The 27,988-nt window shown below is 60.9% G+C and overlaps 1 protein-coding gene across 1 annotated transcript in view; it reads right to left on the bottom strand.

The window, feature by feature from the left end:
* The window catches only part of LOC140406271 (ankyrin repeat domain-containing protein 13D-like), a gene marked incomplete at its 3' end in the record, with an annotated part of 181,103 nt that overhangs the window by 22,808 nt on the left and 130,307 nt on the right, over positions 1 to 27,988 (bottom strand). Inside the window, exons 4-5 of the mRNA XM_072494381.1 lie at positions 25,984 to 26,050; positions 4,421 to 4,502 (exon numbers count right to left, since the gene is read on the bottom strand). Coding sequence (XP_072350482.1) covers positions 4,421 to 4,502; positions 25,984 to 26,050 — 149 coding nt within the window. The remainder of the gene's footprint in view (positions 1 to 4,420; positions 4,503 to 25,983; positions 26,051 to 27,988) is intronic.

Here is a 27,988-nt window from a genome sequence, read left to right as displayed (position 1 = left end):
GGGGCTGGAGGAGGTTACAGTGATAGGGAGGGTTTTAGGGGCTGGAGGAGGTTACAGAGATAGGGAGGGTTTTGGGGCTGGAGGAGGTTACAGAGATAGGGAGGGTTGTAGGGGCTGGAGGAGGTTACAGAGATAGGGAGGATTGTAGGGGCTGGAGGAGGTTACAGTGATAGGTAGGGTTTTAGGGGCTGGAGGAGGTTACAGAGATAGGGAGGGTTTTGGGGCTGGAGGAGGTTACAGAGATAGGGAGGGTTGTAGAGACTGGAGGTAACAGAGATAGGGAGGGGTGTAGGGGCTGGCGGAGGTTACAGAGATAGGGAGGGTTGTAGGGGCTGGAGGAGGTTACAGAGATAGGGAGGATTGTAGGAGTTGGAGGAGGTTACAGAGATAGGGAGGGTTGTAGGGGCTGGAGGAGGTTACAGAGATAGGGAGGGGTGTAGGGGCTGGAGGAGGTTACAGACATAGGGAGGGTTGTAGGGGCTGGAGGAGGTTACAGAGATAGGGAGGGGTGTAGGGGCTGGAGGAGGTTACAGAGATAGGGAGGGTTGTAGAGACTGGAGGAGGTTACAGAGATAGGGAGGGTTGTAGGGGCTGGAGGTGGTTACAGAGATAGGGAGGGCTGTAGGGGCTGGAGGAGGTTACAGAGATAGGGAGGGGTGTAGGGGCTGGAGGAGGTTACAGAGATAGGGAGGGTTGTAGGGGCTGGAGGAGGTTACAGAGATAGGGACGGGTGTAGGGGCTGGAGGAGGTTACAGAGATAGGGAGGGTTGTAGAGACTGGAGGAGGTTACAGAGATAGGTAGGATTGTAGGGGCTGGAGGAGGTTACAGTGATAGGGAGGGTTTTAGGGGCTGGAGGAGGTTACAGAGATAGGGAGGGGTGTAGGGGCTGGAGGAGGTTACAGAGATAGGGAGGGGTGTAGGGGCTGGAGGTGGTTACAGAGATAGGGAGGGGTGTAGGGGCTGGAGGAGGTTACAGAGATAGGGAGGGTTGTAGGGGGCTGGAGGTGGTTACAGAGATAGGGAGGGTTGTAGAGACTGGAGGTAACAGAGATAGGGAGGGTTGTAGGGGCTGGCGGAGGTTACAGAGATAGGTAGGGTTGTAGAGACTGGAGGTAACGGAGATAGGGAGGGTTGTAGGGGCTGGAGGAGGTTACAGAGATAGGGAGGGTTGTAGGGTCTGGAGGAGGTTACAGAGATAGGGAGGGTTGTAGGGGCTGGAGGAGGTTACAGAGATAGGGAGGGGTGTAGGGGCTGGAGGAGGTTACAGAGATAGGGAGGGTTGTAGGGGCTGGAGGAGGTTACAGAGATAGGGAGGGTTGTAGGGGCTGGAGGTGGTTACAGAGATAGGGAGGGGTGTAAGGGCTGGAGGAGGTTACAGAGATAGGGAGGGTTGTAGGGGCTGGAGGAGGTTACAGAGATAGGGAGGGGTGTAGGGGCTGGAGGAGGGTACAGAGATAGGGAGGGTTGTAGGGGCTGGAGGAGGTTACAGAGATAGGGAGGATTGTAGGGGCTGGAGGAGGTTACATTGATAGGGAGGGTTTTAGGGGCTGGAGGAGGTTACAGAGATAGGGAGGGTTTTGGGGCTGGAGGAGGTTACAGAGATAGGGAGGGTTGTAGAGACTGGAGGTAACAGAGATAGGGAGGGGTGTAGGGGCTGGCGGAGGTTACAGAGATAGGGAGGGTTGTAGGGGCTGGAGGAGGTTACAGAGATAGGGAGGATTGTAGGAGTTGGAGGAGGTTACAGAGATAGGGAGGGGTGTAGGGGCTGGAGGAGGTTACAGACATAGGGAGGGTTGTAGGGGCTGGAGGAGGTTACAGAGATAGGGAGGGGTGTAGGGGCTGGAGGAGGTTACAGAGATAGGGAGGGTTGTAGAGACTGGAGGAGGTTACAGAGATAGGGAGGGTTGTAGGGGCTGGAGGTGGTTACAGAGATAGGGAGGGCTGTAGGGGTTGGAGGAGGTTACAGAGATAGGGAGGGGTGTAGTGGCTGGAGGAGGTTACAGAGATAGGGAGGGTTGTAGGGGCTGGAGGAGGTTACAGAGATAGGGACGGGTGTAGAGGCTGGAGGAGGTTACAGAGATAGGGAGGGTTGTAGAGACTGGAGGAGGTTACAGAGATAGGGAGGGTTGTAGGGGCTGGAGGAGGTTACAGAGATAGGGAGGGGTTTTGGGGCTGGAGGAGGTTACAGAGATATGGAGGGTTGTAGGGGCTGGAGGAGGTTACAGAGATAGGGAGGGTTGTAGGGGCTGGAGGTGGTTACAGAGATAGGGAGGGGTGTAGGGGCTGGAGGAGGTTACGGAGATAGGGAGGGTTGGAGGGGCTGGAGGAGGTTACAGAGATAGGGAGGGGTGTAGGGGCTGGAGGAGGTTACAGAGATAGGGAGGGTTGTAGGGGCTGGAGGAGGTTACAGAGATAGGGAGGATTGTAGGGGCTGGAGGAGGTTACAGTGATAGGTAGGGTTTTAGGGGCTGGAGGAGGTTACAGAGATAGGGAGGGTTTTGGGGCTGGAGGAGGTTATAGAGATAGGGAGGGTTGTAGGGGCTGGAGGTGGTTACAGAGATAGGGAGGGTTGTAGGGGCTGGAGGAGGTTACAGAGATAGGGATGGTTTTAGGGGCTGGAGGAGGTTACAGAGATAGGGAGGGGTGTAGGGGCTGGAGGAGGTTACAGAGATAGGGAGGGTTTTGGGGCTGGAGGAGGTTACAGAGATAGGGAGGGGTGTCGGGGCTGGAGGAGGTTACAGAGATAGGGAGGGTTGTAGGGGCTGGAGGAGGTCACAGAGATAGGGAGGGGTGTAGAGACTGGAAGTAACAGAGATAGGGAGGGTTGTAGGGGCTGGCGGAGGTTACAGAGATAGGGAGGGTTGTAGGGGCTGGAGGAGGTTACAGAGATAGGGAGGGTTGTAGGGGCTGGAGGAGGTTACAGAGATAGGGATGGTTATAGGGTCTGGAGGTGGTTACAGAGATAGGGAGGGTTGTAGGGGCTGGAGGAGGTTACAGAGATAGGGAGGGGTGTAGGGGCTGGAGGAGGTTACAGAGATAGGGAGGGTTGTAGGGGCTGGAGGAGGTTACAGAGATAGGGAGGGTTGTAGGGGCTGGAGGTGGTTACAGAGATAGGGAGGGTGTAGGGGCTGGAGGAGGTTGCAGAGATAGGGAGGGTTGTAGGGGGCTGGAGGTGGTTACAGAGATAGGGAGGGTTGTAGGGGCTGGAGGTGGTTACAGAGATAGGGAGGATTGTAGGGGCTGGAGGAGGTTACAGAGATAGGGAGGGTTGTAGGAGCTGGAGGAGGTTACAGAGATAGGGAGGATTGGAGGGGCTGGAGGAGGTTACAGAGATAGGGAGGGTTGTAGAGACTGGAGGTAACAGAGATAGGGAGGGTTGTAGGGGCTGGCGGAGGTTACAGAGATAGGTAGGGTTGTAGAGACTGCAGGTAACGGAGATAGGGAGGGTTGTAGGGCCTGGAGGAAGTTACAGAGATAGGGAGGGGTGTAGGGGCTGGAGGAGGTTACAGAGATAGGGAGGGTTGTAGGGGCTGGAGGAGGTTACAGAGATAGGGAGGGTTGTAGGGGCTGGAGGTGGTTACAGAGATAGGGAGGGGTGTAGGGGCTGGAGGAGGTTACAGAGATAGGGAGGGTTGTAGGGGCTGGAGGAGGTTACAGAGATAGGGAGGGGTGTAGGGGTTGGAGGAGGTTACAGAGATAGGGAGGGTTGTAGGGGCTGGAGGAGGTTACAGAGATAGGGAGGATTGTAGGGGCTGGAGGAGGTTACAGTGATAGGGAGGGTTTTAGGGGCTGGAGGAGGTTACAGAGATAGGGAGGATTGTAGGGGCTGGAGGAGGTTACAGTGATAGGGAGGGGTGTAGGGGATGGAGGAGGTTACAGAGATAGGGAGGGTTTTAGGGGCTGGAGGAGGTTACAGAGATAGGGAGGGTTTTGGGGCTGGAGGAGGTTACAGAGATAGGGAGGGTTGTAGAGACTGGAGGTAACAGAGATAGGGAGGGGTGTAGGGGCTGGCGGAGGTTACAGAGATAGGGAGGGCTGTAGGAGGTTACAGAGATAGGGAGGGTTTTAGGGGCTGGAGGAGGTTACAGAGATAGGGAGGGTTGTCGGGGCTGGAGGAGGTTACAGCGATAGAGAGGGTTTGTAGGGGTTGGAGGAGGTTACAGAGATAGGGAGGATTGTAGGGGTTGGATGAGGTTACAGAGATAGGGAGGGTTGTAGGGGCTGGAGGAGGTTACAGAGATAGGGAGGGTTTTCGGGGCTGGAGGAGGTTACAGAGATAGGGAGGGTTGTCGGGGCTGGAGGAGGTTAGAGAGATAGGGAGGGTTGTAGGCGCCTGGATGAGGTTACAGAGATCCCCCCCCGCCCCCCCCACCCAAATGTTGTTCCCCAAATCGCTCCTGGACGGGAGGCGTGGCTGACCTTTCACCCTCATCTTGTCCTGTTCCGATAGGTGCTCCGTTCGTGTCCGGGTCACCAGCTCCACATTACTGGCACTGTACACCTTGGGGGGGAATGGGGGGGGGGGGCGAATGGGGGGGGGGGGCGAATGGGGGGGGGGGCGAATGGGGGGCGGCGAATGGGGGGGGGTGAATGGGTGGGGGGGGGAGGGAATGGGTGGGGGGGGAATGGGGGAGAAATGGGGGGGAGGGAATGGGGGGGAGGGAATGGGGGGGAATGGGGGGAGGGGGAATGGGGGGAAATGGGGGGGGAAATGGGGAGGGGGAATAGGGGGAATGGGGGGGGAATGGGGGGGGAAATGGGGGGGGAAATGGGAGGGGGAATGGGGGGAAATGGGGAGGGGGAATGGGGGGGAATGCGGGGGGGGATGGGGGGAGGGGGAATGGGGGGGAACAGGGGGGGTAATGGGGGGACGGGGGAATGGGGGGGATGGGGGAATGTGGGGAGAAAGGGGAGGGGGACAAAGGGGGGCGAAAGGGGGAGGGGGAAAGGGGAGGAGGAAAGGGGGGCGAAAGGGGGAGGGGGAAAGGGGAGGAGGAAAGGGGGGGAAAGGGGGGGGCGAAATGATGGGGGGGCAAAACGGGGGGGGCGGAGGGGGAACGAGGGGGCGAGAGGTACGGGGAGGGGCGAGAGGGACGGGGGGGCGAGAGGGACGGGGGGGCGAGAGGGACGGGGGGGCGAGAGGGACGGGGGGCGAGAGGGACGGGGGGCGAGAGGGACGGGCGAGAGGGGGGGCGAGAGGGGGGGGCGAGAGGGGGGGAATGGGGGGCGCGAGTGGGGGCAAAAGGGGGGGCGAGAGGTGGGGGGAACGGGGGGGTGAGAGGGGGGAATGGGGGGCGAGAGAGGGGGGAAGCAGGGGGGGGCAAGAGGGGGGGGAATGAGTGGGGGGGAAATGGGGGACGAGGGGGGGAAACAGGGAGCGAGAGGGGGGGAATGGGGGGGCGTGAGGGGGGGAATGGGGGGGCATGAAAGGGTAATGGGGGGCGTGAGGGGGGAAGGGGGGCAAGAGGGGGGAACGGGGGGGCGAGAGGGGGAAACGGGGGGGGCAAGAGGGGGGAAACGGGGGGCGAGAGGGGGGAAACGGGGGGCGAGAGGGGGGGAACGGGGGGGGCGAGAGGAGGGGGGGCGAGAGGCGGGGGGGTGAGAGGAGGGGGGAGAGAGGAGGGGGAGGGGACGAGAGGAGGGGGGTAGGGGGCGAGCGGAGGGGGGAGGGGGCGAGAGGAGGGGGGTGGGGGCGAGCGGAGGGGGGAGGGTGCGAGCGGAGGGGGTGGGGGGGTGAGAGGAGGGGGTAGGGGGCGAGAGGAGGGGGTGGGGGGGCGAGAGGAGGGGGGGCGAGAGGAGGGAGTGGGGGGGGCAAGAGGAGGGGGTGGGGGGGCGAGATGAGGGGGGAGGGGGCGGGAAGAGGGGGAGGGGAGGAGAGAGGAACAGCAGGGATTGGGGATAGAGGGAGGGTGGGCAGAACAGGGGGAGGAAAAGAGGGGAGAGAGAATGAGAGAGAGGCAAGGGGGAAAAGCAAGGAAAGGGAAATTGCGGGAAAAGTGAGAAGGGGATAGAGAGAGAGACAGAGGGAGAGACAGACAGAGAGAGAGAGAGACGGAGAGAGACAGAGAGAGAGACAGAGAGATAGAGACGGAGAGAGAGAGACAGAGAGAGAGAGAGAGAGAGAGAGACAGAGAGAGAGAGAGAGAGAGAGACAGAGAGAGAGAGAGAGACAGAGAGAGAGAGAGACAGAGAGAGAGACAGAGAGAGAGAGAGACAGAGACAGAGAGAGACAGAGACAGAGAGAGACCGAGAGAGAGAGACAGAGAGAGAGAGACAGAGAGAGAGAGAGACAGAGACAGAGAGAGAGAGAGAGACAGAGAGAGACACAGAGACAGAGACAGAGAGACACAGAGACAGAGAGACAGAGAGAGTGAGTGAGAGAGAGAGAGACAGAGAGAGACAGAGAGAGACAGAGAGAGACAGAGAGAGACAGAGAGAGAGACAGAGAGAGAGACAGAGAGACAGGCGAGAGAGACAGAGAGAGAGCGAGAGAGACAGAGAGAGAGAGAGACAGAGAGAGACAGAGACAGAGAGAGACGGAGAGAGAGAGAGAGACAGTGAGAGAGACAGAGACAGAGAGAGAGAGACAGAGAGAGAGAGAGAGAGACAGAGAGACAGACGAGAGAGACAGAGAGAGAGAGAGAGAGAGAGAGAGACAGAGAGACAGAAAGAGACAGAGAGACACAGAGAGAGACAGAGAGACAGAGACAGAGAGAGAGAGAGACAGAGAGAGAGAGAGAGACAGAGAGAGAGAGAGAGAGACAGAGAGAGAGAGAGACAGAGAGAGACAGACGAGAGAGACAGAGAGAGAGAGACAGAGAGAGACAGAGAGAGAGAGAGAGACAGAGAGAGAGAGAGACAGATCAGTTAATTAAGTCACATCAACAGTAACAGGACCCCCCCACCCAGAGAGAATGTATCTGACCGCAGGAGTGTGAGTGTGACGGCGGGTGTGAGTGTGACGGCGGGTGTGAGTGTGACCGCGGGTGTGTGTGTGACCGCGGGTGTGAGTGTGACCGCGGGTGTGAGTGTGACCACGGGTGTGAGTGTGACCGCGGGTGTGAGTGTGTGCGAGTGTGTGTGACCGCGGATGTGAGTGTGACCGCGGGTGTGAGTGTGACCGCGGGTGTGAGTGTGACCGCGGGTGTGTGAGTGTGACCGCGGGTGTGAATGTGACAGCGGGTGTGTGTGTGAGCGCGGGTGTGAGTGTGAGCGCGGGTGTGAGTGTGAGCGCGGGTGTGAGTGTGACCGCGGGTGTGAGTGTGACCGCGGGTGTGAGTGTGACCGCGGTGACCGCGGGTGTATGTGTGACCGCGGGTGTGAGTGTGACCGCGGGTGTGAGTGTGACCGCGGGTGTGAGTGTGACCGTGGGTGTGAGTGTGACCGTGGGTGTGAGTGTGACCGCGGGTGTGAGTGTGACCACGGGTGTGTGCGTGACCGCGGGTGTGAGTGTGACCACGGGTGTGTGTGTGACGCGGGTGTGAGTGTGACAATGGGTGTGAGTGTGACAGCGGGTGTGAGTGTGACCACGGGTGTGTGCGTGACCGCGGGTGTATGTGTGACCGCGGGTGTGAGTGTGACCGCGGGTGTGAGTGTGACCGCGGGTGTGAGTGTGACCGTGGGTGTGAGTGTGACCGTGGGTGTGAGTGTGACCGCGGGTGTGAGTGTGACCACGGGTGTGTGCGTGACCGCGGGTGTGAGTGTGACCACGGGTGTGTGTGTGACGCGGGTGTGAGTGTGACAATGGGTGTGAGTGTGACAGCGGGTGTGAGTGTGAGCGCGGGTGTGTGTGACCGCGGGTGTGTGAGTGTGAGATCGGGTGTGTGTGACCGTGGGTGTGAGTGTGTGTGTGACCGCGGGTGTGTGTGTGACCGCGGGTGTGTGTCTGTGTGTGAGTGCGAGTGTGCGTGACCGCGGGTGTGAGTGTGACTGCGGGTGTGTGTGTGAGTGCGGGTGTGTTTGAGTGTGTGTGCCCGCGGGTGTGAGTGTGTGAGTGCGGGTGTGTTTGAGTGTGTGTGGCCGCGGGTGTGTGTGTGTGACCGTGGGTGTGAGTGTGACCGCGGGTGTGAGTGTGACCGCGGGTGTGAGTGTGACCGCGGGTGTGAGTGTGACCGCGGGTGTGTGTGAGTGCGAGTGTGCGTGACCGCGGGTGTGTGTGTCAGTGCGAGTGTGCGTGATCGCGGGTGTGAGTGTGACTGCGGGTGTGAGTGTGCGAGTGCGGGTGAGTGCGAGTGTGTGTGACCACGGGTGTGAGTGTGACCACGGGTGTGTGTGTGTGAGTGCGGGTGTGACCGCGGGTGTGAGCGTGTGAGTGCGGGTGTGTGCGAGTGTGAGTATGACCGCGGGTGTGTGTGTGTGTGTGAGTGCGGGTGTGTGTGTGACCGCGGGTGTGAGTGTGACAGCGGGTGTGTTTGACCACGGGTGTATGTGTGACCGCGGGTGTGAGTGTGACCGCGGGTGTGAGTGCGTGTGTGTGTGTGTGAGTGCGGGTGTGTGCGAGTGTGTGTGACCGCGGGTGTGAGCGGGACCGCGGGTGTGAGCGTGACCGCGGGTGTGAGTGTGACCGCGGGTGTGTGTGTGTGTGAGTGCGGGTGTGTGTGTGTGATTGCGTGTGTGTGTGTGTGTGTGTGAGTGCGTGTGTGTGTGTGTGTGTGAGTTCGTGTGTGTGTGTGAGTGCGAGTGTGTGTGACCGCGGGTGTGAGTGTGACCGCGGGTGTCTTTGACCGCGGGTGTGAGTGTGACCGCGGGTGTGTGTGTGTGAGTGCGGGTGTGTGTGTGTGTGTGAGTGCGTGTGTGTGTGTGTGAGTGCGAGTGTGTGTGACCGCGGGTTTGAGTGTGACCGTGGGTGTGTTTGACCGCGGGTGTGAGTGTGAGCGCGGGTGTGAGTGTGACCGTGGGTGTTTGACCGCAGGTGTGAGTGTGACCGCGGGTGTGAGTGTGACCGCGGGTGTGTGTGTGTGAGTGCGGGTGTGTGTGTGTGTGTGAGTGCGAGTGTGTGTGACCGCGGGTGTGAGTGTGACCGCGGGTGTGTTTGACCACGGGTGTGAATGTGACCGCGGGTGTGTGTGTGAGTGTGACCGCGGGTGTGAGTGTGACCGCGGGTGTGAGTGTGACCACGGGTGTGTGTGTGACCGCGGGTGTGAGTGTGACCACGGGTGTGAGTGTGACCGCGGGTGTGAGTGTGACCGCGGGTGTTTGACCGCAGGTGTGAGTGTGACCGCGGGTGTGAGTGTGACCGCGGATGTGTGTGTGTGAGTGCGGGTGTGTGTGTGTGTGTGAGTGCGAGTGTGTGTGACCGCGGGTGTGAGTGTGACCGCGGGTGTGTTTGACCACGGGTGTGAATGTGACCGCGGGTGTGTGTGTGAGTGTGACCGCGGGCGTGAGTGTGACCACGGGTGTGTGTGACCGCGGGTGTGAGTGTGACCACGGGTGTGAGTGTGACCGCGGGTGTGTGTGACTGCGGGTGTGAGTGTGACCGTGGGTGTGAGTGTGACCGTGGGTGTGAGTGTGACAGCGGGCGTGAGTGTGAGCGCGGGTGTGTGTGACCGCGGGTGTGAGAGTGTGAGCGCGTGTGTGTGTGACCGTGGGTGTGAGTGTGTGTGTGACCGCAGGTGTGTGTGTGACCGCGGGTGTGTGTGTGTGAGCGCGAGTGTGCGTGACCGCGGGTGTGAGTGTGACCACTGGTGTGAGTGTGACCGTGGGTGTGTGTGTGACCGCGGGTGTGAGTGTGATCGCGGGTGTGAGTGAGACCGCGGGTGTGAGTGTGACAGCGGGTGTGAGTGTGAGCGCGGGTGTGTGTGACCGCGGGTGTGTGAGTGTGAGCGCGGGTGTGTGTGACCGTGTGTGTGAGTGTGTGTGTGACCGCGGGTGTGTGTGTGACCGCGGGTGTGTGTGTGAGTGCGAGTGTGCGTGACCGCGGGTGTGAGTGTGACCGCGGGGGTGTGTGTGAGAGTGCGGATGTGTGTGAGTGTGTGTGACCGTGGGTGTGAGTGTGACCGCGGGTGTGAGTGTGACCGCGGGTGTGTGTGTGAGTGTGTGAGTGCGAGTGTGCGTGACCGCGGGTGTGAGTGTGACTGCGGGTGTGAGTGTGACCGCGGGGGTGTGTGTGTGTGTGAGTGCGAGTGTGTGTGACCGCGGGTGTGTGTGTGACCGCGGGTGTGAGTGTGACCGCGGGTGTGTGTGTCCGAGTGTGTGTGACCGCGGGTGTGAGTGTGACCGCGGGTGTGAGTGCGGGTGTGTGCGACCGCGGGTGTGAGTGTGACCGCGGATGTGAGTGCGAGTGTGTGTGACCGCGGGTGTGAGTGTGACCACGAGTGTGATTGACCGCAGGTGTGAGTGTGACCGCGGGTGTGAGTGTGACCGCGGGTGTGTGTGTGTGTGAGTGCGGGTGTGTGTGTGTGAGTGTGTGTGACCGCAGGTGTGAGTGCGACCGCGGGTGTGTTTGACCACGGGTCTGAGTGTGACCGCGGGTGTGTCTGTGAGTGTGACCGCGGGTGTGTGTGTGAGTGTGACCGCGGGTGTGAGTGTGACCACGGGTGTGAGTGTGACCACGGGTGTGAGTGTGACCGCGGGTGTGTGTGTGACCGCGGGTGTGAGTGTGACAGCGGGTGTGAGTGTGATCGCGGGTGTGTGTGACCGCGGGTGTGTGAGTGTGAGCGCGGGTGTGTGTGACCGTGGGTGTGAGTGTGTGTGTGACCGCGGGTGTGTGTGTGACCGCGGGTGAGTGTCTGTGTGCGAGTGTGTGTTTGTGTGAGTGCGGGCGTGTGCGAGTGTGTGTGACCGCGGGTGTGAGTGTGACCGCGGGTGTGACCGCGGGTGTGAGTGTGACCGTGGGTGTGAGTGTGACCGCGGGTGTGAGTGTGTGAGTGCGGGTGTGTGCGAGTGTGTGTGACCGCGAGTGTGTGTGACCGCGGGTGTGATTGTGACCGCGGGTGTGAGTGTGACCGCGGGTGTGAGTGTGACCGCGGGTGTGTGTGTGTGAGTGCGTGTGTGTGAGTGTGAGTGCGAGTGTGTGTGACCGCGGGTGTGAGTGTGACCGCGGGTGTGTGTGTGACCACGGGTGTGTGCGTGAGTGCGGGTGTGAGTGTGACCGCGGGTGTGTGTGTGAGAGTGCGGATGTGTGTGTGTGTGTGTGACCGCGGGTGTGAGTGTAACCACGGGTGTGTTTGACCGCGGGTGTGAGTGTGACCGCGGGTGTGAGTGTGACCGCGGGTGTGAGTGTGACCGCGGGTGTGAGTGTGACCGCGGGTGTGAGTGTGACCGCGGGTGTGAGTGTGTGACCGCAGGTGTGAGTGCGACCGCGGGTGTGAGTGTGACAGTGGGTGTGTGTGACCGCGGGTGTGAGTGTGATCACGGGTGTGAGTGTGACCACGGATGTGAGTGTGACCACGGTGGTGAGTGTGACCACGGGTGTGAGTGTGACCGCGGGTGTGTGTGTGTGACCGCGGGTGTGAGTGTGATCACGGGTGTGAGTGTGACCGCGGGTGTGAGTGTGACCGTGGGTGTGGGTGTGACCGCGGGTGTGAGTGTGATCGCGGGTGTGAGTGTGACCGCGGGTGTGAGTGTGACAGCGGGTGTGAGTGTGAGCGCGGGTGTGTGTGACCGCGGGCGTGTGAGTGTGAGCGCGGGTGTGTGTGACCGTGGGTGTGAGTGTGTGTGTGACCGCGGGTGTGTGTGTGAACGCGGGTGTGTGTGTGAGTGCGAGTGTGCGTGACCGCAGGTGTGAGTTTGACCGCGGGTGTGTGTGTGAGAGTGCGGATGTGTGTGAGTGTGTGTGACCGCGGGTGTGAGTGTGACCGCGGGTGTGAGTGTGACCGCGCGTGTGTGTGTGTGTGTGTGAGTGCGAGTGTGTGTGACCGCGGGTGTGAGTGTGACCGCGGGTGTGAGTGTGACCGCGGGTGTGAGTGTGATCGCGGGTGTGAGTGTGACCGCGGGTGACCGCGGGTGTGAGTGTGACCGCGGGTGTGAGTGCGGGTGTGTGCGACGGCGGGTGTGAGTGTGACCGCGGGTGTGAGTGTGACCGCGGGTGTGAGTGACCGCGGGTTTGAGTCTGGCCGCGGGTGTGTTTGACCGCGGGTGTGAGTGTGACCGCGGGTGTGTTTGACCGCGGGTGTGAGTGTGACCGCGGGTGTGAGTGTGACCGCGGGTGTGTGTGTGAGTGCGGGTGTGTGTGTGTGTGTGTGACCGCAGGTGTGAGTGCGACTGCGGGTGTGTTTGACCATGGGTCTGAGTGTGACCGCGGATGTGTGTGAGTGTGACCGTGGGTGTGAGTGTGACCGCGTGTGTGTGTGTGTGACCGCGGGTGTGTGTGTGTGACCGCGGGTGTGAGTGTGATCGCGGGTGTGAGTGTGACCGCGGGTGTGAGTGTGTGAGTGCGGGTGTGTGTGTGAGTGCGAGTGTGTGTGACCGCGGGCTTGAGTCTGACCGCGGGTGTGTTTGACCGCGGGTGTGAGTGTGTCCGCGGGTGTGTTTGACCGCGGGTGTGAGTGTGACCGCGGGTGTGAGTGAGACCGCGGGTGTGAGTGTGACAGCGGGTGTGAGTGTGAGCGCGGGTGTGTGTGACCGCGGGTGTGTGAGTGTGAGCGCGGGTGTGTGTGACCGTGTGTGTGTGTGTGTGTGACCGCGGGTGTGTGTGTGACCGCGGGTGTGTGTGTGTGAGTGCGAGTGTGCGTGACCGCGGGTGTGAGTGTGACCGCGGGTGTGTGTGTGAGAGTGCGGATGTGTGTGAGTGTGTGTGACCGTGGGTGTGAGTGTGACCGCGGGTGTGAGTGTGACCGCGGGTGTGTGTGTGAGTGTGTGAGTGCGAGTGTGCGTGACCGCGGGTGTGAGTGTGACCGCGGGTGTGAGTGTGACCGCGGGGGTGTGTGTGTGTGTGAGTGCAATTGTGTGTGTGACCGCGGGTGTGAGTGTGACCGCGAGTGTGTTTGACCGCGGGTGTGAGTGTGACCACGGGTGTGAGTGTGACCGCGGGTGTGTGTGTGTGTGAGTGCGGGTGTGTGTGTGTGTGTGTGAGTGTGTGTGACCGCAGGTGTGAGTGCGACCGCGGGTGTGTTTGACCACGGGTCTGAGTGTGACCGCGGGTGTGTGTGTGTGTGACCGCGGGTGTGTGTGTGAGTGTGACCGCGGGTGTGAGTGTGACCACGGGTGTGAGTGTGACCGCGGGTGTGTGTGTGTGACCGCGGGTGTGAGTGTGACAGCGGGTGTGAGTGTGAGCGCGGGTGTGTGTGACCGTGGGTGTGTGAGTGTGAACGCGGGTGTGTGTGACCGTGGGTGTGAGTGTGTGTGTGACCGCGGGTGTGTGTGTGACCGCGGGTGTGTGTCTGTGTGCGAGTGTGTGTTTGTGTGAGTGCGGGCGTGTGCGAGTGTGTGTGACCGCGGGTGTGAGTGTGACCGCGGGTGTGACCACGGGTGTGAGTGTGACCGCGGGTGTGAGTGTGACCGCGGGTGTGAGTGTGTGAGTGCGGGTGTGTGCGAGTGTGTGTGACCGCGAGTGTGTGTGACCGCGGGTGTGAGTGTGACCGCGGGTGTGAGTGTGACCGCGGGTGTGAGTGTGTGAGTGCGTGTGTGTGTGTGTGACCGCGGGTGTGAGTGTGACCGCGGGTGTGTGTGTGTGAGTGCGTGTGTGTGTGTGTGTGTGACCGCGGGTGTGAGTGTGACCGCGGGTGTGTGTGTGACCACGGGTGTGTGCGTGAAAGAGAGTGTGCGTGACCGCGGGTGTGAGTGTGACCGCGGGTGTGTGTGTGAGAGTGCGGATGTGTGTGTGTGTGTGTGACCGCGGGTGTGAGTGTAACCACGGGTGTGTGTGACCGCGGGTGTGAGTGTGACCGCGGGTGTGAGTGTGACCGTGGGTAGATGTGTGTGAGTGCGGGTGTGTGTGTGTGTGTCACCGCAGGTGTGAGTGCGACCGCTGGTGTGTTTGACCACGGGTCTGAGTGTGACCGCGGGTGTGTGTGAGTGTGACCGTGGGTGTGAGTGTGACCACGGGTGTGAGTGTGACCGCGGGTGTGTTTGTGTGACCGCGGGTGTGAGTGTGACCGCGGGTGTGAGTGTGTGAGTGCGGGTGTGTGTGTGAGTGCGAGTGTGTGTGACCGCGGGTTTGAGTCTGACCGCGGGTGTGTTTGACCGCGGGTGTGTGTGTGTGAGTGTGTGTGACCGCAGGTGTGTTTGACCGCGGGTGTGAGTGTGACCGCGGGTGTGAGTGTGACCGCGGGTGTGAGTGTGACCGCGGGTGTGTGTGTGTGAGTGTGTGTGACCGCAGGTGTGAGTGCGACCGCGGGTGTGTTTGACCACGGGTCTGAGTGTGACCGCGGGTGTGTGTGTGAGTGTGACCGCGGGTGTGTGTGTGAGTGTGACCGCGGGTGTGAGTGTGACCACGGGTGTGAGTGTGACCGCGGGTGTGTGTGTGTGACCGCGGGTGTGAGTGTGACAGCGGGTGTGAGTGTGAGCGCGGGTGTGTGTGACCGCGGGTGTGTGAGTGTGAGCGCGGGTGTGTGTGACCGTGGGTGTGAGTGTGTGTGTGACCGCGGGTGTGTGTGTGACCGCGGGTGTGTGTCTGTGTGCGAGTGTGTGTTTGTGTGAGTGCGGGCGTGTGCGAGTGTGTGTGACCGCGGATGTGAGTGTGACCGCGGGTGTGACCGCGGATGTGAGTGTGACCGCGGGTGTGAGTGTGACCGCGGGTGTGAGTGTGTGAGTGCGGGTGTGTGCGAGTGTGTGTGACCGCGGGTGTGAGTGTGACCGCGGGTGTGAGTGTGACCGCGGGTGTGAGTGTGACCGCGGGTGTGTGTGTGTGAGTGCGTGTGTGTGTGTGTGACCGCGGGTGTGAGTGTGACCGCGGGTGTGTGTGTGACCACGGGTGTGTGCGTGAGTGCGAGTGTGCGTGACCGCGGGTGTGAGTGTGACCGCGGGTGTGTGTGTGAGAGTGCGGATGTGTGTGTGTGTGTGTGACCGCGGGTGTGAGTGTAACCACGGGTGTGTTTGACCGCGGGTGTGAGTGTGACCGCGGGTGTGAGTGTGACCGTGGGTAGATGTGTGTGAGTGCGGGTGTGTGTGTGTGTGTGACCGCAGGTGTGAGTGCGACCGCGGGTGTGTTTGACCACGGGTCTGAGTGTGACCGCGGGTGTGTGTGTGAGTGTGACCGTGGGTGTGAGTGTGACCAAGGGTGTGAGTGTGACCGCGGGTGTGTTTGTGTGACCGCGGGTGTGAGTGTGATCGCGGCTGTGAGTGTGACCGCGGGTGTGAGTGTGTGAGTGCGGGTGTGTGTGTGAGTGCGAGTGTGTGTGACCGCGGGTTTGAGTCTGACCGCGGGTGTGTTTGACCGCAGGTGTGAGTGTGACCGCGGGTGTGTTTGACCGCGGGTGTGAGTGTGACCGCGGGTGTGAGTGTGACCGCAGGTATGAGTGTGACCGCAGGTGTGAGTGTGACCGCGGGTGTGTGTGTGTGAGTGCGGGTGTGTGTGTGTGTGTGTGACCGCGGGTGTGTGTGTGTGACCGCGGGTGTGAGTGTGATCACGGGTGTGAGTGTGACCGCGGATGTGAGTGTGACAGCGGGTGTGAGTGTGAGTGCGGGTGTGTGTGACCGCGGGTGTGTGAGTGTGACCACGGGTGTGAGTGTGACCGTGGTGTGGGTGTGACCGCGGGTGTGAGTGTGATCGCGGGTGTGAGTGTGACCGCGGGTGTGATTGTGACAGCGGGTGTGAGTGTGAGCGCGGGTGTGTGTGACCGCGGGCGTGTGAGTGTGAGCGCGGGTGTGTGTGACCGTGGGTGTGAGTGTGTGTGTGACCGCGGGTGTGTGTGTGACCGCGGGTGTGTGTGTGAGTGCGAGTGTGCGTGACCGCGGGTGTGAGTGTGACCGCGGGTGTGTGTGTGTGACCGCGGGTGTGTGTGTGTGACCGCGGGTGTGAGTGTGATCGCGGGTGTGAGTGTGACCGCGGGTGTGAGTGTGTGAGTGCGGGTGTGAGTGTGTGAGTGCGGGTGTGTGTGTGACCGCGGGCTTGAGTCTGACCGCGGGTGTGTTTGACCGCGGGTGTGAGTGTGACCGCGGGTGTGTTTGACCGCGGGTGTGAGTGTGACCGCGGGTGTGAGTGTGACCGCGGGTGTGTGTGTGTGTGTGTGACCGCAGGTGTGAGTGCGACCGCGGGTGTGTTTGACCACGGGTCTGAGTGTGACCGCGGGTGTGTGTGTGAGTGTGACCGCGGGTGTGAGTGTGACCGCGGGTGTGTGTGTGAGTGTGTGAGTGCGAGTGTGCGTGACCGCGGGTGTGAGTGTGACCGCGGGTGTGAGTGTGACCGCGGGTGTGTGTGTGTGTGAGTGCGAGTGTGTGTGACCGCGGGTGTGAGTGTGACCGCGGGTGTGAGTGTGATCGCGGGTGTGAGTGTGACCGCGGGTGTGTGTGTGAGTGTGTGTGACCGCGGGTGTGTGACCACGGGTGTGAGTGCGGGTGTGTGCGACTGCGGGTGTGAGTGTGACCGCGGGTGTGAGTGTGACCGCGGGTGTGTGTGACCGCGGGTGTGAGTGTGTGAGTGCGGGTGTGTGTGAGTGCGAGTGTGTGTGACCGCGGGTTTGAGTCTGACCGCGGGTGTGAGTGTGACCGCGGGTGTGAGTGTGACCGCGGGTGTGTTTGACCGCGGGTGTGAGTGTGACCGCGGGTGTGAGTGTGACCGCGGGTGTGTGTGTGTGAGTGCGGGTGTGTGTGTGTGTGTGTGACCGCGGGTGTGTGTGTGACCACGGGTGTGAGTGTGACCGCGGGTGTGTGTGAGTGTGACCGTGGGTGTGAGTGTGACCACGGGTGTGAGTGTGACCGCGGGTGTGTGTGTGTGACCGCGGGTGTGAGTGTGACCGCGGGTGTGTTTGACCGCGGGTGTGAGTGTGACCGCGGGTGTGTGTGACCGCGGGTGTGTGTGTGTGACCGCAGGTGTGAGTGCGACCGCGGGTGTGTTTGACCACGGGTCTGAGTGTGACCGCGGGTGTGTGTGTGAGTGTGACCGCGGGTGTGAGTGTGACCACGGGTGTGAGTGTGACCGCGGGTGTGAGTGTGATCGCGGGTGTGAGTGTGACCGCGGATGTGAGTGTGACAGCGGGTGTGAGTGTGAGCGCGGATGTGTGTGACCGCGGGTGTGTGAGTGTGAGCGCGGGTGTGTGTGACCGTGGGTGTGAGTGTGTGTGTGACCGCGGGTGTGAGTGTGACCGCGGGTGTGTGTGTGTCCGCGTGTGTGTTTGTGTGAGTGCGGGTGTGTGCGAGTGTGTGTGACCGCGGGTGTGAGTGTGACCGCGGGTGTGAGTGTGACCGCGGGTGTGAGTGTGTGAGTGCGGGTGTGTGCGAGTGTGTGTGACCGCGAGTGTGTGTGACCGCGAGTGTGTGTGACCGCGGGTGTGAGTGTGACCGCGGGTGTGTGTGACCGCGGGTGTGTGTGTGTGACCGCAGGTGTGAGTGTGACCACGGGTGTGAGTGCGGGTGTGTGTGTGTGTGACCGCGGGTGTGAGTGTGACCGCGGGTGTGAGTGTGACCGCGGGTGTGAGTGTGTGAGTGCGGGTGTGTGCGAGTGTGTGTGACCGCGAGTGTGTGTGACCGCGAGTGTGTGTGACCGCGGGTGTGAGTGTAACCGCGGGTGTGTTTGACTACGGGTGTATGTGTGACCGCGGGTGTGAGTGTGACCACGGGTGTGAGTGCGGGTGTGTGTGTGTGTGACCGCGGGTGTGAGTGTGACCACGGGTGTGAGTGTGACCGTGGTGTGTGTGTGAGTGCGGGTGTGTGTGTGTGAATGCAGGTGTGTGTGTGACCGCGGGTGTGAGTGTGACCGCGGGTGTGTTTGACCGCGGGTGTGAGTGTGACCGCGGGTGTGTTTGACCGCGGGTGTGAGTGTGACCGCGGGTTTGAGTGTGACCGCGGGTGTGTTTGACCACGGGTGTATGTGTGACCGCGGGTGTGAGTGTGACCGCGGGTGTGAGTGTGACCGCGGGTGTGTGTGTGTGAGTGCGTGTGTGTGTGTGTGTGTGAGTGCGTGTGTGTGTGAGTGCGAGTGTGTGTGACCGCGGGTGTGTTTGACCGCGGGTGTGAGTGTGACCGCGGGTGTGTTTGACCGCGGGTGTGAGTGTGACCGCGGGTGTGTGTGTGTGAGTGCATGTGTGTGTGTGTGTGAGTGCGGGTGTGTGTGTGTGAGTGCGTGTGTGTGTGAGTGCGAGTGTGTGTGAGTGCGAGTGTGTGTGACCGCGGGTGTGTGTGACCGCGGGTGTGAGTGTGACCGCGGGTGTGTTTGACCACGGGTGTGAGTGTGACCGCGGGTGTGTGTGTGAGTGCGGGTGTGTGTGTGTGTGAGTGCGGGTGTGTGTGTGTGAGTGCGTATGTGTGTGAGTGCGAGTGTGTGTGACCGCGGGTGTGTGTGACCGCGGGTGTGTGTGACCGCGGGTGTGAGTGTGACCGCGGGTGTGTTTGACCACGGGTGTGAGTGTGACAGCGGGTGTGTGTGTGAGTGTGACCGCGGGTGTGAGTGTGACCACGGGTGTGCGCGTGACCGCGGGTGTGAGTGTGTGACCGCTGTGTGAGTGTGATCGCGTGTGTGTGTGACCGCGGGTATGAGTGTGATCGCGGGTGTGAGTGTGACCGCGGGTGTGAGTGTGACAGCGGGTGTGTGTGACCTCGGGTGTGTGAGTGTGAGCGCGGGTGTGTGTGACCGTGGGTGTGAGTGTGCGTGTGACCGCGGGTGTGTGTGTGACCACGGGTGTGTGTTCGTGAGTGCGTGTGTGCGTGACCGCGGGTGTGAGTGTGACCGCGGGTGTGAGTGTGTGAGTGCGGGTGTGTGCGAGTGTGTGTGACCGCGAGTGTGTGTGACCGCGGGTGTGAGTGTGACCGCGGGTGTGAGTGTGACCGCGGGTGAGTGTGTCCGCGGGTGTGTGTGTGTGAGTGCGGGTGTGTGTGTGTGAGTGCGGGTGTGTGTGTGTGAGTGTGAGTGTGTGTGACCGCGGGTGTGAGTGTGACCACGGGTGTGTGTGACCGCGGGTGTGAGTGTGACCGCAGGTGTGTTTGACCAGGGGTGTATGTGTGACCGCGGGTGTGAGTGTGACTGCGGGTGTGAGTGTGTGTGTGCGGGTGTGTGCGAGTGTGTGTGACCGCGGGTGTGAGTGTGACCGCAGGTGTGTTTGACCAGGGGTGTATGTGTGACCGCGGGTGTGAGTGTGACTGCGGGTGTGAGTGCGGGTGTGTGCGAGTGTGTGTGACCGCGGGTGTAAGTGTGACCGCGGGTGTGAGTGTGACCGCGGGTGAGTGAGTGTGACCGCGGGTGTGAGTGTGAACGCGGGTGTGAGTGTGTGCGACTGTGTGTGACCGCGGGTGTGAGTGTGAGCGTGACCGTGGGTGTGTGTCTATGTGCGAGTGCAGGTGTCCGCGAGTGAGTGTGACCGCGGGTGTGAGTGTGACCGCGGGGGTGTGTGTGTGACCGCGGGTATGTGTGTGTGAGTGCGGGTGTGTGCGAGTGTGTGTGACCGCGGGTGTGAGTGTGACCGCGGGTGTGAGTGTGTGAGTGCGGGTGTGTGCGAGTGTGTGTGAGTGCGGGTGTGAGTGTGACCGCGGGTGTGTGCGTGACCGCGGGTGTGTGAGTGTGTGAGTGCGGGTGTGAGTGTGACCGCGGGTGTGAGTGTGACCGCGGGTGTGAGTGTGACCACGGGTGTGAGTGAGAGCGCGGGTGTGTGTGACCGTGGGTGTGTGAGTGTGAGCGCGGGTGTGTGTGACCGTGGGTGTGAGTGTGTGTATGACCGCGGGTGTGTGTGTGACCGCGGGTGTGTGTCTGTGTGCGAGTGCAGGTGACCGCGAGTGAGTGTGACCGCGGGTGTGTGTGTGTGTGTGTGTGCGAGTGTGCGTGACCGCGGGTGTGAGTGTGACTGCGTGTGTGTGTGTGTGAGTGCGGGTGTGTGCGAGTGTGTGTGACCGCGGGTGTGAGTGTGACCGCAGGTGTGACCGCGGGTGTGACCGCGGGTGTGAGTGTGACCGCGGGTGTGAGTGTGTGAGTGCGAGCGTGTGCGAGTGTGTGTGACCGCGAGTGTGTGTGACCGCGGGTGTGAGTGTGACCGCGGGTGTGAGTGTGACCGCGGGTGTGAGTGTGACCGCGGGTGTGAGTGTGACCGCGGGTGTGTGTGTGTAAGTGCGGGTATGTGTGTGTGAGTGCGGGAGTGTGCGAGTGTGTGTGACCGCGGGTGTGAGTGTGACCGTGGGTGTGAGTGTGACCGCGGGTATGTGTGTGAGTGCGAGTGTGCGTGACCGCGGGTGTGAGTGTGACCGCGGGTGTGTGTGTGTGAGTGCGGGTGTGAGTGTGACCGCGGGTGTGTTTGACCGCGGGTGTATGTGTGAGTGCGGGTGTGAGTGTGACCGCGGGTGTGAGTGTGACCGCGGGTGTGAGTGTGACCGCGGGTGTGAGTGTGACCGCGGGTGTGTGTGTGAGTGTGGCCGCGGGTGTGAGTGTGACCACTGGTGTGTGCGTGACCGCGGGTGTGAGTGTGACCACGGGTGTGAGTGTGACCGCGGGTGTGAGTGTGACCGCGGGTGTGAGTGTGAGCGCGGGTGTGTGTGACCATGGGTGTGTGAGTGTGAGCGCGGGTGTGTGTGACCGTGGGTATGAGTGTGTGTGTGACCGCGGGTGTGCGTGTGACCGCGGGTGTGGGTCTGTGTGCGAGTGTGCGTGACCGCGGGTGTGAGTGTGACCGCGGGTGTGTGTGTGAGTGCGAGTGTGCGTGACCGCGGGTGTGAGTGTGACCGCGTGTGTGTGTGTGACCGCGGGTGTGTGTGTGAGTGCGAGTGTGCGTGACCGCGGGTGTGAGTGTGACCGCGTGTGTGTGTGTGAGTGCAGGTGTGTGCGAGTGTGTGCGACTGTGGGTGTGAGTGTGACCGCGGGTGTGAGTGTGACCGCGGGTGTGAGTGTGTGAGTGCGGGTGTGTGCGAGTGTGTGTGACCGCGGGTGTGAGTGTGACCGCGGGTGTGACCGCGGGTGTGAGTGTGACCGCGGGTGTGAGTGTGTGTGTGAGTGCGAGTGTGCGTGACCGCGGGTGTGAGTGTGACCGCGGGTGTGACCGCGGGTGTGAGTGTGACCGCGGGTGTGAGTGTGACCGCGGGTGTGAGTGTGTGAGTGCGGGTGTGACCGCGAGTGTGTGAGACCGCGGGTGTTTGTGACCGCGGGTGTGAGTGAGACCGCGGGTGTGTGTGTGTGAATGCGGGTGTGTGTGTGTGAGTGCGGGTGTGTGTGTGTGAGTGCGGGTGTGTGCGACCGCGGGTGTGAGTGTGACCGCGGGTGTGAGTGTGACCGCGGGTGTGAGTGTGACCGCGGGTGTGAGTGTGACCGCGGGTGTGAGTGTGACCGCGGGTGTGTGTGTGTGAGTGCGGGTGTGTGTGTGCGAGTGCGAGTGTGTGTGACCGCGGGTGTGAGTGTGACCACGGGTGTGTGTGACCGCGGGTGTGAGTGTGACCGCAAGTGTGTTTGACCACTGGTGTATGTGTGACCGCGGGTGTGAGTGTGACTGCGGGTGTGAGTGTGTGAGTGCGGGTGTGTGCGAGTGTGTGTGACCGCGGGTGTGAGTGTGACCGCGGGTGTGAGTGTGACCGCGGGTGAGTGTGTGTGACCGCGGGTGAGTGTGTGTGACCGCGGGTGTGAGTGTGACCGCAGGTGTGAGTGTGACCGCGGGTGTGAGTGTGAGCGTGACCGTGGGTGTGTGTCTGTGTGCGAGTGCAGGTGTCCGCGGGTGTGAGTGTGACCGCGGGGGTGTGTGTGTGACCGCGGGGGTGTGTGTGTGAGTGCGGGTGTGTGCGAGTGTGTTTGACCGCGGGTGTGAGTGTGACCGCGGGTGTGAGTGTGTGAGTGCGGGTGTGTGCGAGTGTGTGTGACCGCGGGTGTGAGTGTGACCGCGGGTGTGTGCGTGACCGCGGGTGTGTGAGTGTGGGTGTGAGTGTGGGTGTGAGTGTGACCGCGGGTGTGTTTGACCGCGGGTGTGAGTGTGACCGCGGGTGTGAGTGTGACCGCGGGTGTGAGTGTGACAGCGGGTGTGAGTGTGAGCGCGTGTGTGTGTGACCGCGGGTGTGTGAGTGTGAGCGCGGGTGTGTGTGACCGTGGGTGTGAGTGTGTGTGTGACCGCGGGTGTGTGTGTGACCGCGGGTGTGTGTCTGTGTGCGAGTGCAGGTGACCGCGAGTGAGTGTGACCGCGGGTGTGAGTGTGACCGCGGGTGTGTGCGAGTGTGTGTGGCCGCGAGTGTGAGTCTGACCACAGGTGTGACCGCGGGTGTGAGTGTGACCGGGGGTGTGAGTGTGTGAGTGCGGGCGTGTGCGAGTGTGTGTGACCGCGAGTGTGTGTGACCACGGGTGTGAGTGTGACCGCGGGTGTGAGTGTGACCGCGGGTGTGTTTGACCGCGGGTGTGAGTGTGACCGCGGGAGTGAGTGTGACCGCGGGTGTGTGTGTGTGTGAGTGCGGGTGTGTGTGTGTGTGTGTGAGTGCGAGTGTGTGTGACCGCGGGTGTGAGTGTGACCGCGGGTGTGTTTGACCGCGGGTGTGAGTGTGACCGCGCGTGTGAGTGTGACCGCGGGTGTGAGTGTGACCGCGGGTGTGTTTGACCGCGGGTGTGCGTGTGACCGCGGGTGTGAGTGTGACCGCGGGTGTGAGTGTGACCGCGGGTGTGAGTGTCACCGTGGGTGTGTGTGTGTGAGTGCGGGTGTGTGCGAGTGTGTGTGACCGCGGGTGTGAGTGTGACCGCGGGTGTGAGTGTGTGAGTGTGGGTGTGTGCGAGTGTGTGTGACCGCGGGTGTGAGTGTGACAGCGGGTGTGTGCGTGACCGCGGGTGTGTGAGTGTGGGTGTGAGTGTGTGAGTGCGGGTGTGAGTGTGACCGCGGGTGTGAGTGTGACCACGGGTGTGAGTGTGACAGCGGGTGTGAGTGTGAGCGCGGGTGTGTGTGACCGAGGGTGTGTGAGTGTGAGCGTGGGTGTGAGTGACCGTGGGTGTGAGTGTGACCGCGGGTGTGTGTGTGACCGCGGGTGTGTGTGTGTGTGCGAGTGTGCGTGACCGCGGGTGTGAGTGTGACCGTGTGTGTGTGTGTGTGAGTGCGGGTGTGTGCGAGTGTGTGTGACCGCGGGTGTGAGTGTGACCGCAGGTGTGACCGCGGGTGTGAGTGTGACCGCGGGTGTGAGTGTGACCGCGGGTGTGTGTGTGTAAGTGCGGGTATGTGTGTGTGAGTGCGGGAGTGTGCGAGTGTGTGTGACCGCGGGTGTGAGTGTGACCGTGGGTGTGAGTGTGACCGCGGGTATGTGTGTGAGTGCGAGTGTGCGTGACCGCGGGTGTGAGTGTGACCGCGGGTGTGTGTGTGTGAGTGCGGGTGTGAGTGTGACCGCGGGTGTGTTTGACCGCGGGTGTATGTGTGAGTGCGGGTGTGAGTGTGACCGCGGGTGTGAGTGTGACCGCGGGTGTGAGTGTGACCGCGGGTGTGAGTGTGACCACGGGTGTGTGTGTGAGTGTGGCCGCGGGTGTGAGTGTGACCACTGGTGTGTGCGTGACCGCGGGTGTGAGTGTGACCACGGGTGTGAGTGTGACCGCGGGTGTGAGTGTGACCGCGGGTGTGAGTGTGAGCGCGGGTGTGTGTGACCATGGGTGTGTGAGTGTGAGCGCGGGTGTGTGTGACCGTGGGTATGAGTGTGTGTGTGACCGCGGGTGTGCGTGTGACCGCGGGTGTGGGTCTGTGTGCGAGTGTGCGTGACCGCGGGTGTGAGTGTGACCGCGGGTGTGTGTGTGAGTGCGAGTGTGCGTGACCGCGGGTGTGAGTGTGACCGCGTGTGTGTGTGTGACCGCGGGTGTGTGTGTGAGTGCGAGTGTGCGTGACCGCGGGTGTGAGTGTGACCGCGTGTGTGTGTGTGAGTGCAGGTGTGTGCGAGTGTGTGCGACTGTGGGTGTGAGTGTGACCGCGGGTGTGAGTGTGACCGCGGGTGTGAGTGTGTGAGTGCGGGTGTGTGCGAGTGTGTGTGACCGCAGGTGTGAGTGTGACCGCGGGTGTGACCGCGGGTGTGAGTGTGACCGCGGGTGTGAGTGTGTGTGTGAGTGCGAGTGTGCGTGACCGCGGGTGTGAGTGTGACCGCGGGTGTGACCGCGGGTGTGAGTGTGACCGCGGGTGTGAGTGTGACCGCGGGTGTGAGTGTGTGAGTGCGGGTGTGACCGCGAGTGTGTGTGACCGCGGGTGTGAGTGAGACCGCGGGTGTGTGTGTGTGAATGCGGGTGTGTGTGTGTGAGTGCGGGTGTGTGTGTGTGAGTGCGGGTGTGTGCGACCGCGGGTGTGAGTGTGACCGCGGGTGTGAGTGTGACCGCGGGTGTGAGTGTGACCGCGGGTGTGAGTGTGACCGCGGGTGTGTGTGTGTGAGTGCGGGTGTGTGTGTGCGAGTGCGAGTGTGTGTGACCGCGGGTGTGAGTGTGACCACGGGTGTGTGTGACCGCGGGTGTGAGTGTGACCGCAAGTGTGTTTGACCACTGGTGTATGTGTGACCGCGGGTGTGAGTGTGACTGCGGGTGTGAGTGTGTGAGTGCGGGTGTGTGCGAGTGTGTGTGACCGCGGGTGTGAGTGTGACCGCGGGTGTGAGTGTGACCGCGGGTGAGTGTGTGTGACCGCGGGTGAGTGTGTGTGACCGCGGGTGTGAGTGTGACCGCAGGTGTGAGTGTGACCGCGGGTGTGAGTGTGAGCGTGACCGTGGGTGTGTGTCTGTGTGCGAGTGCAGGTGTCCGCGGGTGTGAGTGTGACCGCGGGGGTGTGTGTGTGACCGCGGGGGTGTGTGTGTGAGTGCGGGTGTGTGCGAGTGTGTTTGACCGCGGGTGTGAGTGTGACCGCGGGTGTGAGTGTGTGAGTGCGGGTGTGTGCGAGTGTGTGTGACCGCGGGTGTGAGTGTGACTGCGGGTGTGTGCGTGACCGCGGGTGTGTGAGTGTGGGTGTGAGTGTGGGTGTGAGTGTGACCGCGGGTGTGTTTGACCGCGGGTGTGAGTGTGACCGCGGGTGTGAGTGTGACCGCGGGTGTGAGTGTGACAGCGGGTGTGAGTGTGAGCGCGTGTGTGTGTGACCGCGGGTGTGTGAGTGTGAGCGCGGGTGTGTGTGACCGTGGGTGTGAGTGTGTGTGTGACCGCGGGTGTGTGTGTGACCGCGGGTGTGTGTCTGTGTGCGAGTGCAGGTGACCGCGAGTGAGTGTGACCGCGGGTGTGAGTGTGACCGCGGGTGTGTGCGAGTGTGTGTGGCCGCGAGTGTGAGTCTGACCACAGGTGTGACCGCGGGTGTGAGTGTGACCGGGGGTGTGAGTGTGTGAGTGCGGGCGTGTGCGAGTGTGTGTGACCGCGAGTGTGTGTGACCACGGGTGTGAGTGTGACCGCGGGTGTGAGTGTGACCGCGGGTGTGTTTGACCGCGGGTGTGAGTGTGACCGCGGGAGTGAGTGTGACCGCGGGTGTGTGTGTGTGTGAGTGCGGGTGTGTGTGTGTGTGTGTGAGTGCGAGTGTGTGTGACCGCGGGTGTGAGTGTGACCGCGGGTGTGTTTGACCGCGGGTGTGAGTGTGACCGCGGGTGTGAGTGTGACCGCGGGTGTGAGTGTGACCGCGGGTGTGTTTGACCGCGGGTGTGCGTGTGACCGCGGGTGTGAGTGTGACCGCGGGTGCGTTTGACCGCGGGTGTGAGTGTCACCGTGGGTGTGTGTGTGTGAGTGCGGGTGTGTGCGAGTGTGTGTGACCGCGGGTGTGAGTGTGACCGCGGGTGTGAGTGTGTGAGTGTGGGTGTGTGCGAGTGTGTGTGACCGCGGGTGTGAGTGTGACCGCGGGTGTGAGTGTGACCGCGGGTGTGAGTTTGACCGCGGGTGTGAGTGTGACCGCGGGTGTGAGTGTGACCACGGGTGTGTGTGACCGCGGGTGTGTGTGAGCGTGTGTGAGCGCGAGGGTCATCCTGAAGGTGCTCTCTCGCTGTCAGAACTTTCCAGCCAGTCCGGAGAACAAAACAATTCTTACCTTCGCTTCATAACCATTAACAACCTCAGTCTTTTCGGACCGCCAGCCCCAAATCCCAGACTTGTTCCTGCCAGCGACAAACATGGAGACACCACAGAGTCACAGATTGGAGTCCAATCGAGGGGTTCGGGGTGGGTTATATATAGAATAACAGATACCCTGGAGTGAGTTACAGACTGGAATCTAATTGAGGGGTTCGGGGTGGTTTATATATAGAATAACAGATCCCCGGGAGTGAGTTACAGACTGGAATCTAATCGAGGGGTTCAGGGTGGGTTATATATAGAATAACAGAGATCCGGGAGTGAGTCACAGACTGGAATCTAATCGAGGGGTTCAGGGTGGGTTATATATAGAATAACAGAGACCCGGGAGTGAGTTACAGACTGGAATCTAATCGAGGGGTTCGGGGTGGGTTATATATAGAATAACAGATACCCGGGAGTGAGTTACAGACTGGAATCTAATCGAGGGGTTCGGGTAGTTTATATATAGAATAACAGATACCCGGGAGTGAGTTACAGACTGGAATCTAATCGAGGGGTTCGGGGTGGTTTATATATAGAATAACAGAGACCCGGGAGTGAGTTACAGACTGGAATCTAATCGAGGGGTTCAGGGTGGTTTATATATAGAATAACAGATACCTGGGAGTGAGTTACAGACTGGAATCTAATCGAGGGGTTCGGGGTGGGTTATATATTGAATAACAGATACCGGGGAGTGAGTTACAGACTGGAATCTAATCGAGGGGTTCAGGGTGGTTTATATATAGAATTACAGATACCCAGGAGTGAGTTATAGACTGGAATCTAATCGAGGGGTTCGGGGTGGTTTATATATAGAATAACAGAGACCCGGGAGTGAGTTACAGACTGGAATCGAATCGAGGGGTTCAGGGTGGTTTATATATAGAATAACAGATAGCCGGGAGTGAGTTACAGACTGGAATCTAATCGAGGGGTTCAGGGTGGTTTATATATAGAATAACAGATACCCGGTAGTGAGTTACAGACTGGAATCTTATCGAGGGGTTCGGGGTGGTTTATACATAGAATAACAGACACCCGTGAGTGAGTTACAGACTGGAATCTAATCGAGGGGTTCAGGGTGGGTTATATATAGAATAACAGATACCCGGGAGAGAGTTACAGACTGGAATCTAATCGAGGGGTTCAGGGTGGTTCATATATAGAATAACAGGTACCGGGGAGTGTGTTACAGACTGGAATCTAATCGAGGAGTTCGGGGTGGTTTATACATAGAATAACAGACACCCGTGAGTGAGTTACAGACTGGAATCTAATCGAGGGGTTCAGGGTGGGTTATATATAGAATAACAGATACCCGGGAGTGAGTTACAGACTGGAATCTAATCGAGGGGCTCGGGGTGGTTTATATCTAGAATAACAGATATCCGGGAGTGAGTTACAGACTGGAATCTAATCGAGGGGTTCGGGGTGGTTTATATATAGAATAACAGATACCCGTGAGTGAGTTACAGACTGGAATCTAATCGAGGGGTTCGGGGTGGTTTATATATAGAATAACAGATACCCGTGAGTGAGTTACAAACTGGAATCTAATCGAGGGGTTCGGGGTGGTTTAGAGAGAATAACAGATACCCGTGAGTGAGTTACAGACTGGAATCTAATCGAGGGGTTCGGGGTGGTTTATATATAGAATAACAGATACCCGTGAGTGAGTTACAGACTGGAATCTAATCGAGGGGTTCAGCGTGGTTTATATATAGAATAACAGATACCCGGGAGCGAGTTACAGACTGGAATCTAATCGAGGGGTTCGGGGTGGTTTATATATAGAATAACAGATACCCGGGAGTGAGTTACAGACTGGAATCTAATCGAGGGGTTCGGGGTGGATTATATATAGAATAACAGATACCCGGGAGTGAGTTACAGACTGGAATCAAATCGAGGGGTTCAGGGTGGTTTATATATAGAATAACAGAATCCCGGGAGTGAGTTACAGACTGGAATCTAAT

Source organism: Scyliorhinus torazame, unplaced genomic scaffold (genome assembly GCF_047496885.1).
Source record: "Scyliorhinus torazame isolate Kashiwa2021f unplaced genomic scaffold, sScyTor2.1 scaffold_396, whole genome shotgun sequence".
Classification (NCBI taxonomy): Eukaryota; Metazoa; Chordata; class Chondrichthyes; order Carcharhiniformes; family Scyliorhinidae; genus Scyliorhinus; species Scyliorhinus torazame.
This window is presented reverse-complemented; position numbering and strand designations above follow the sequence as displayed.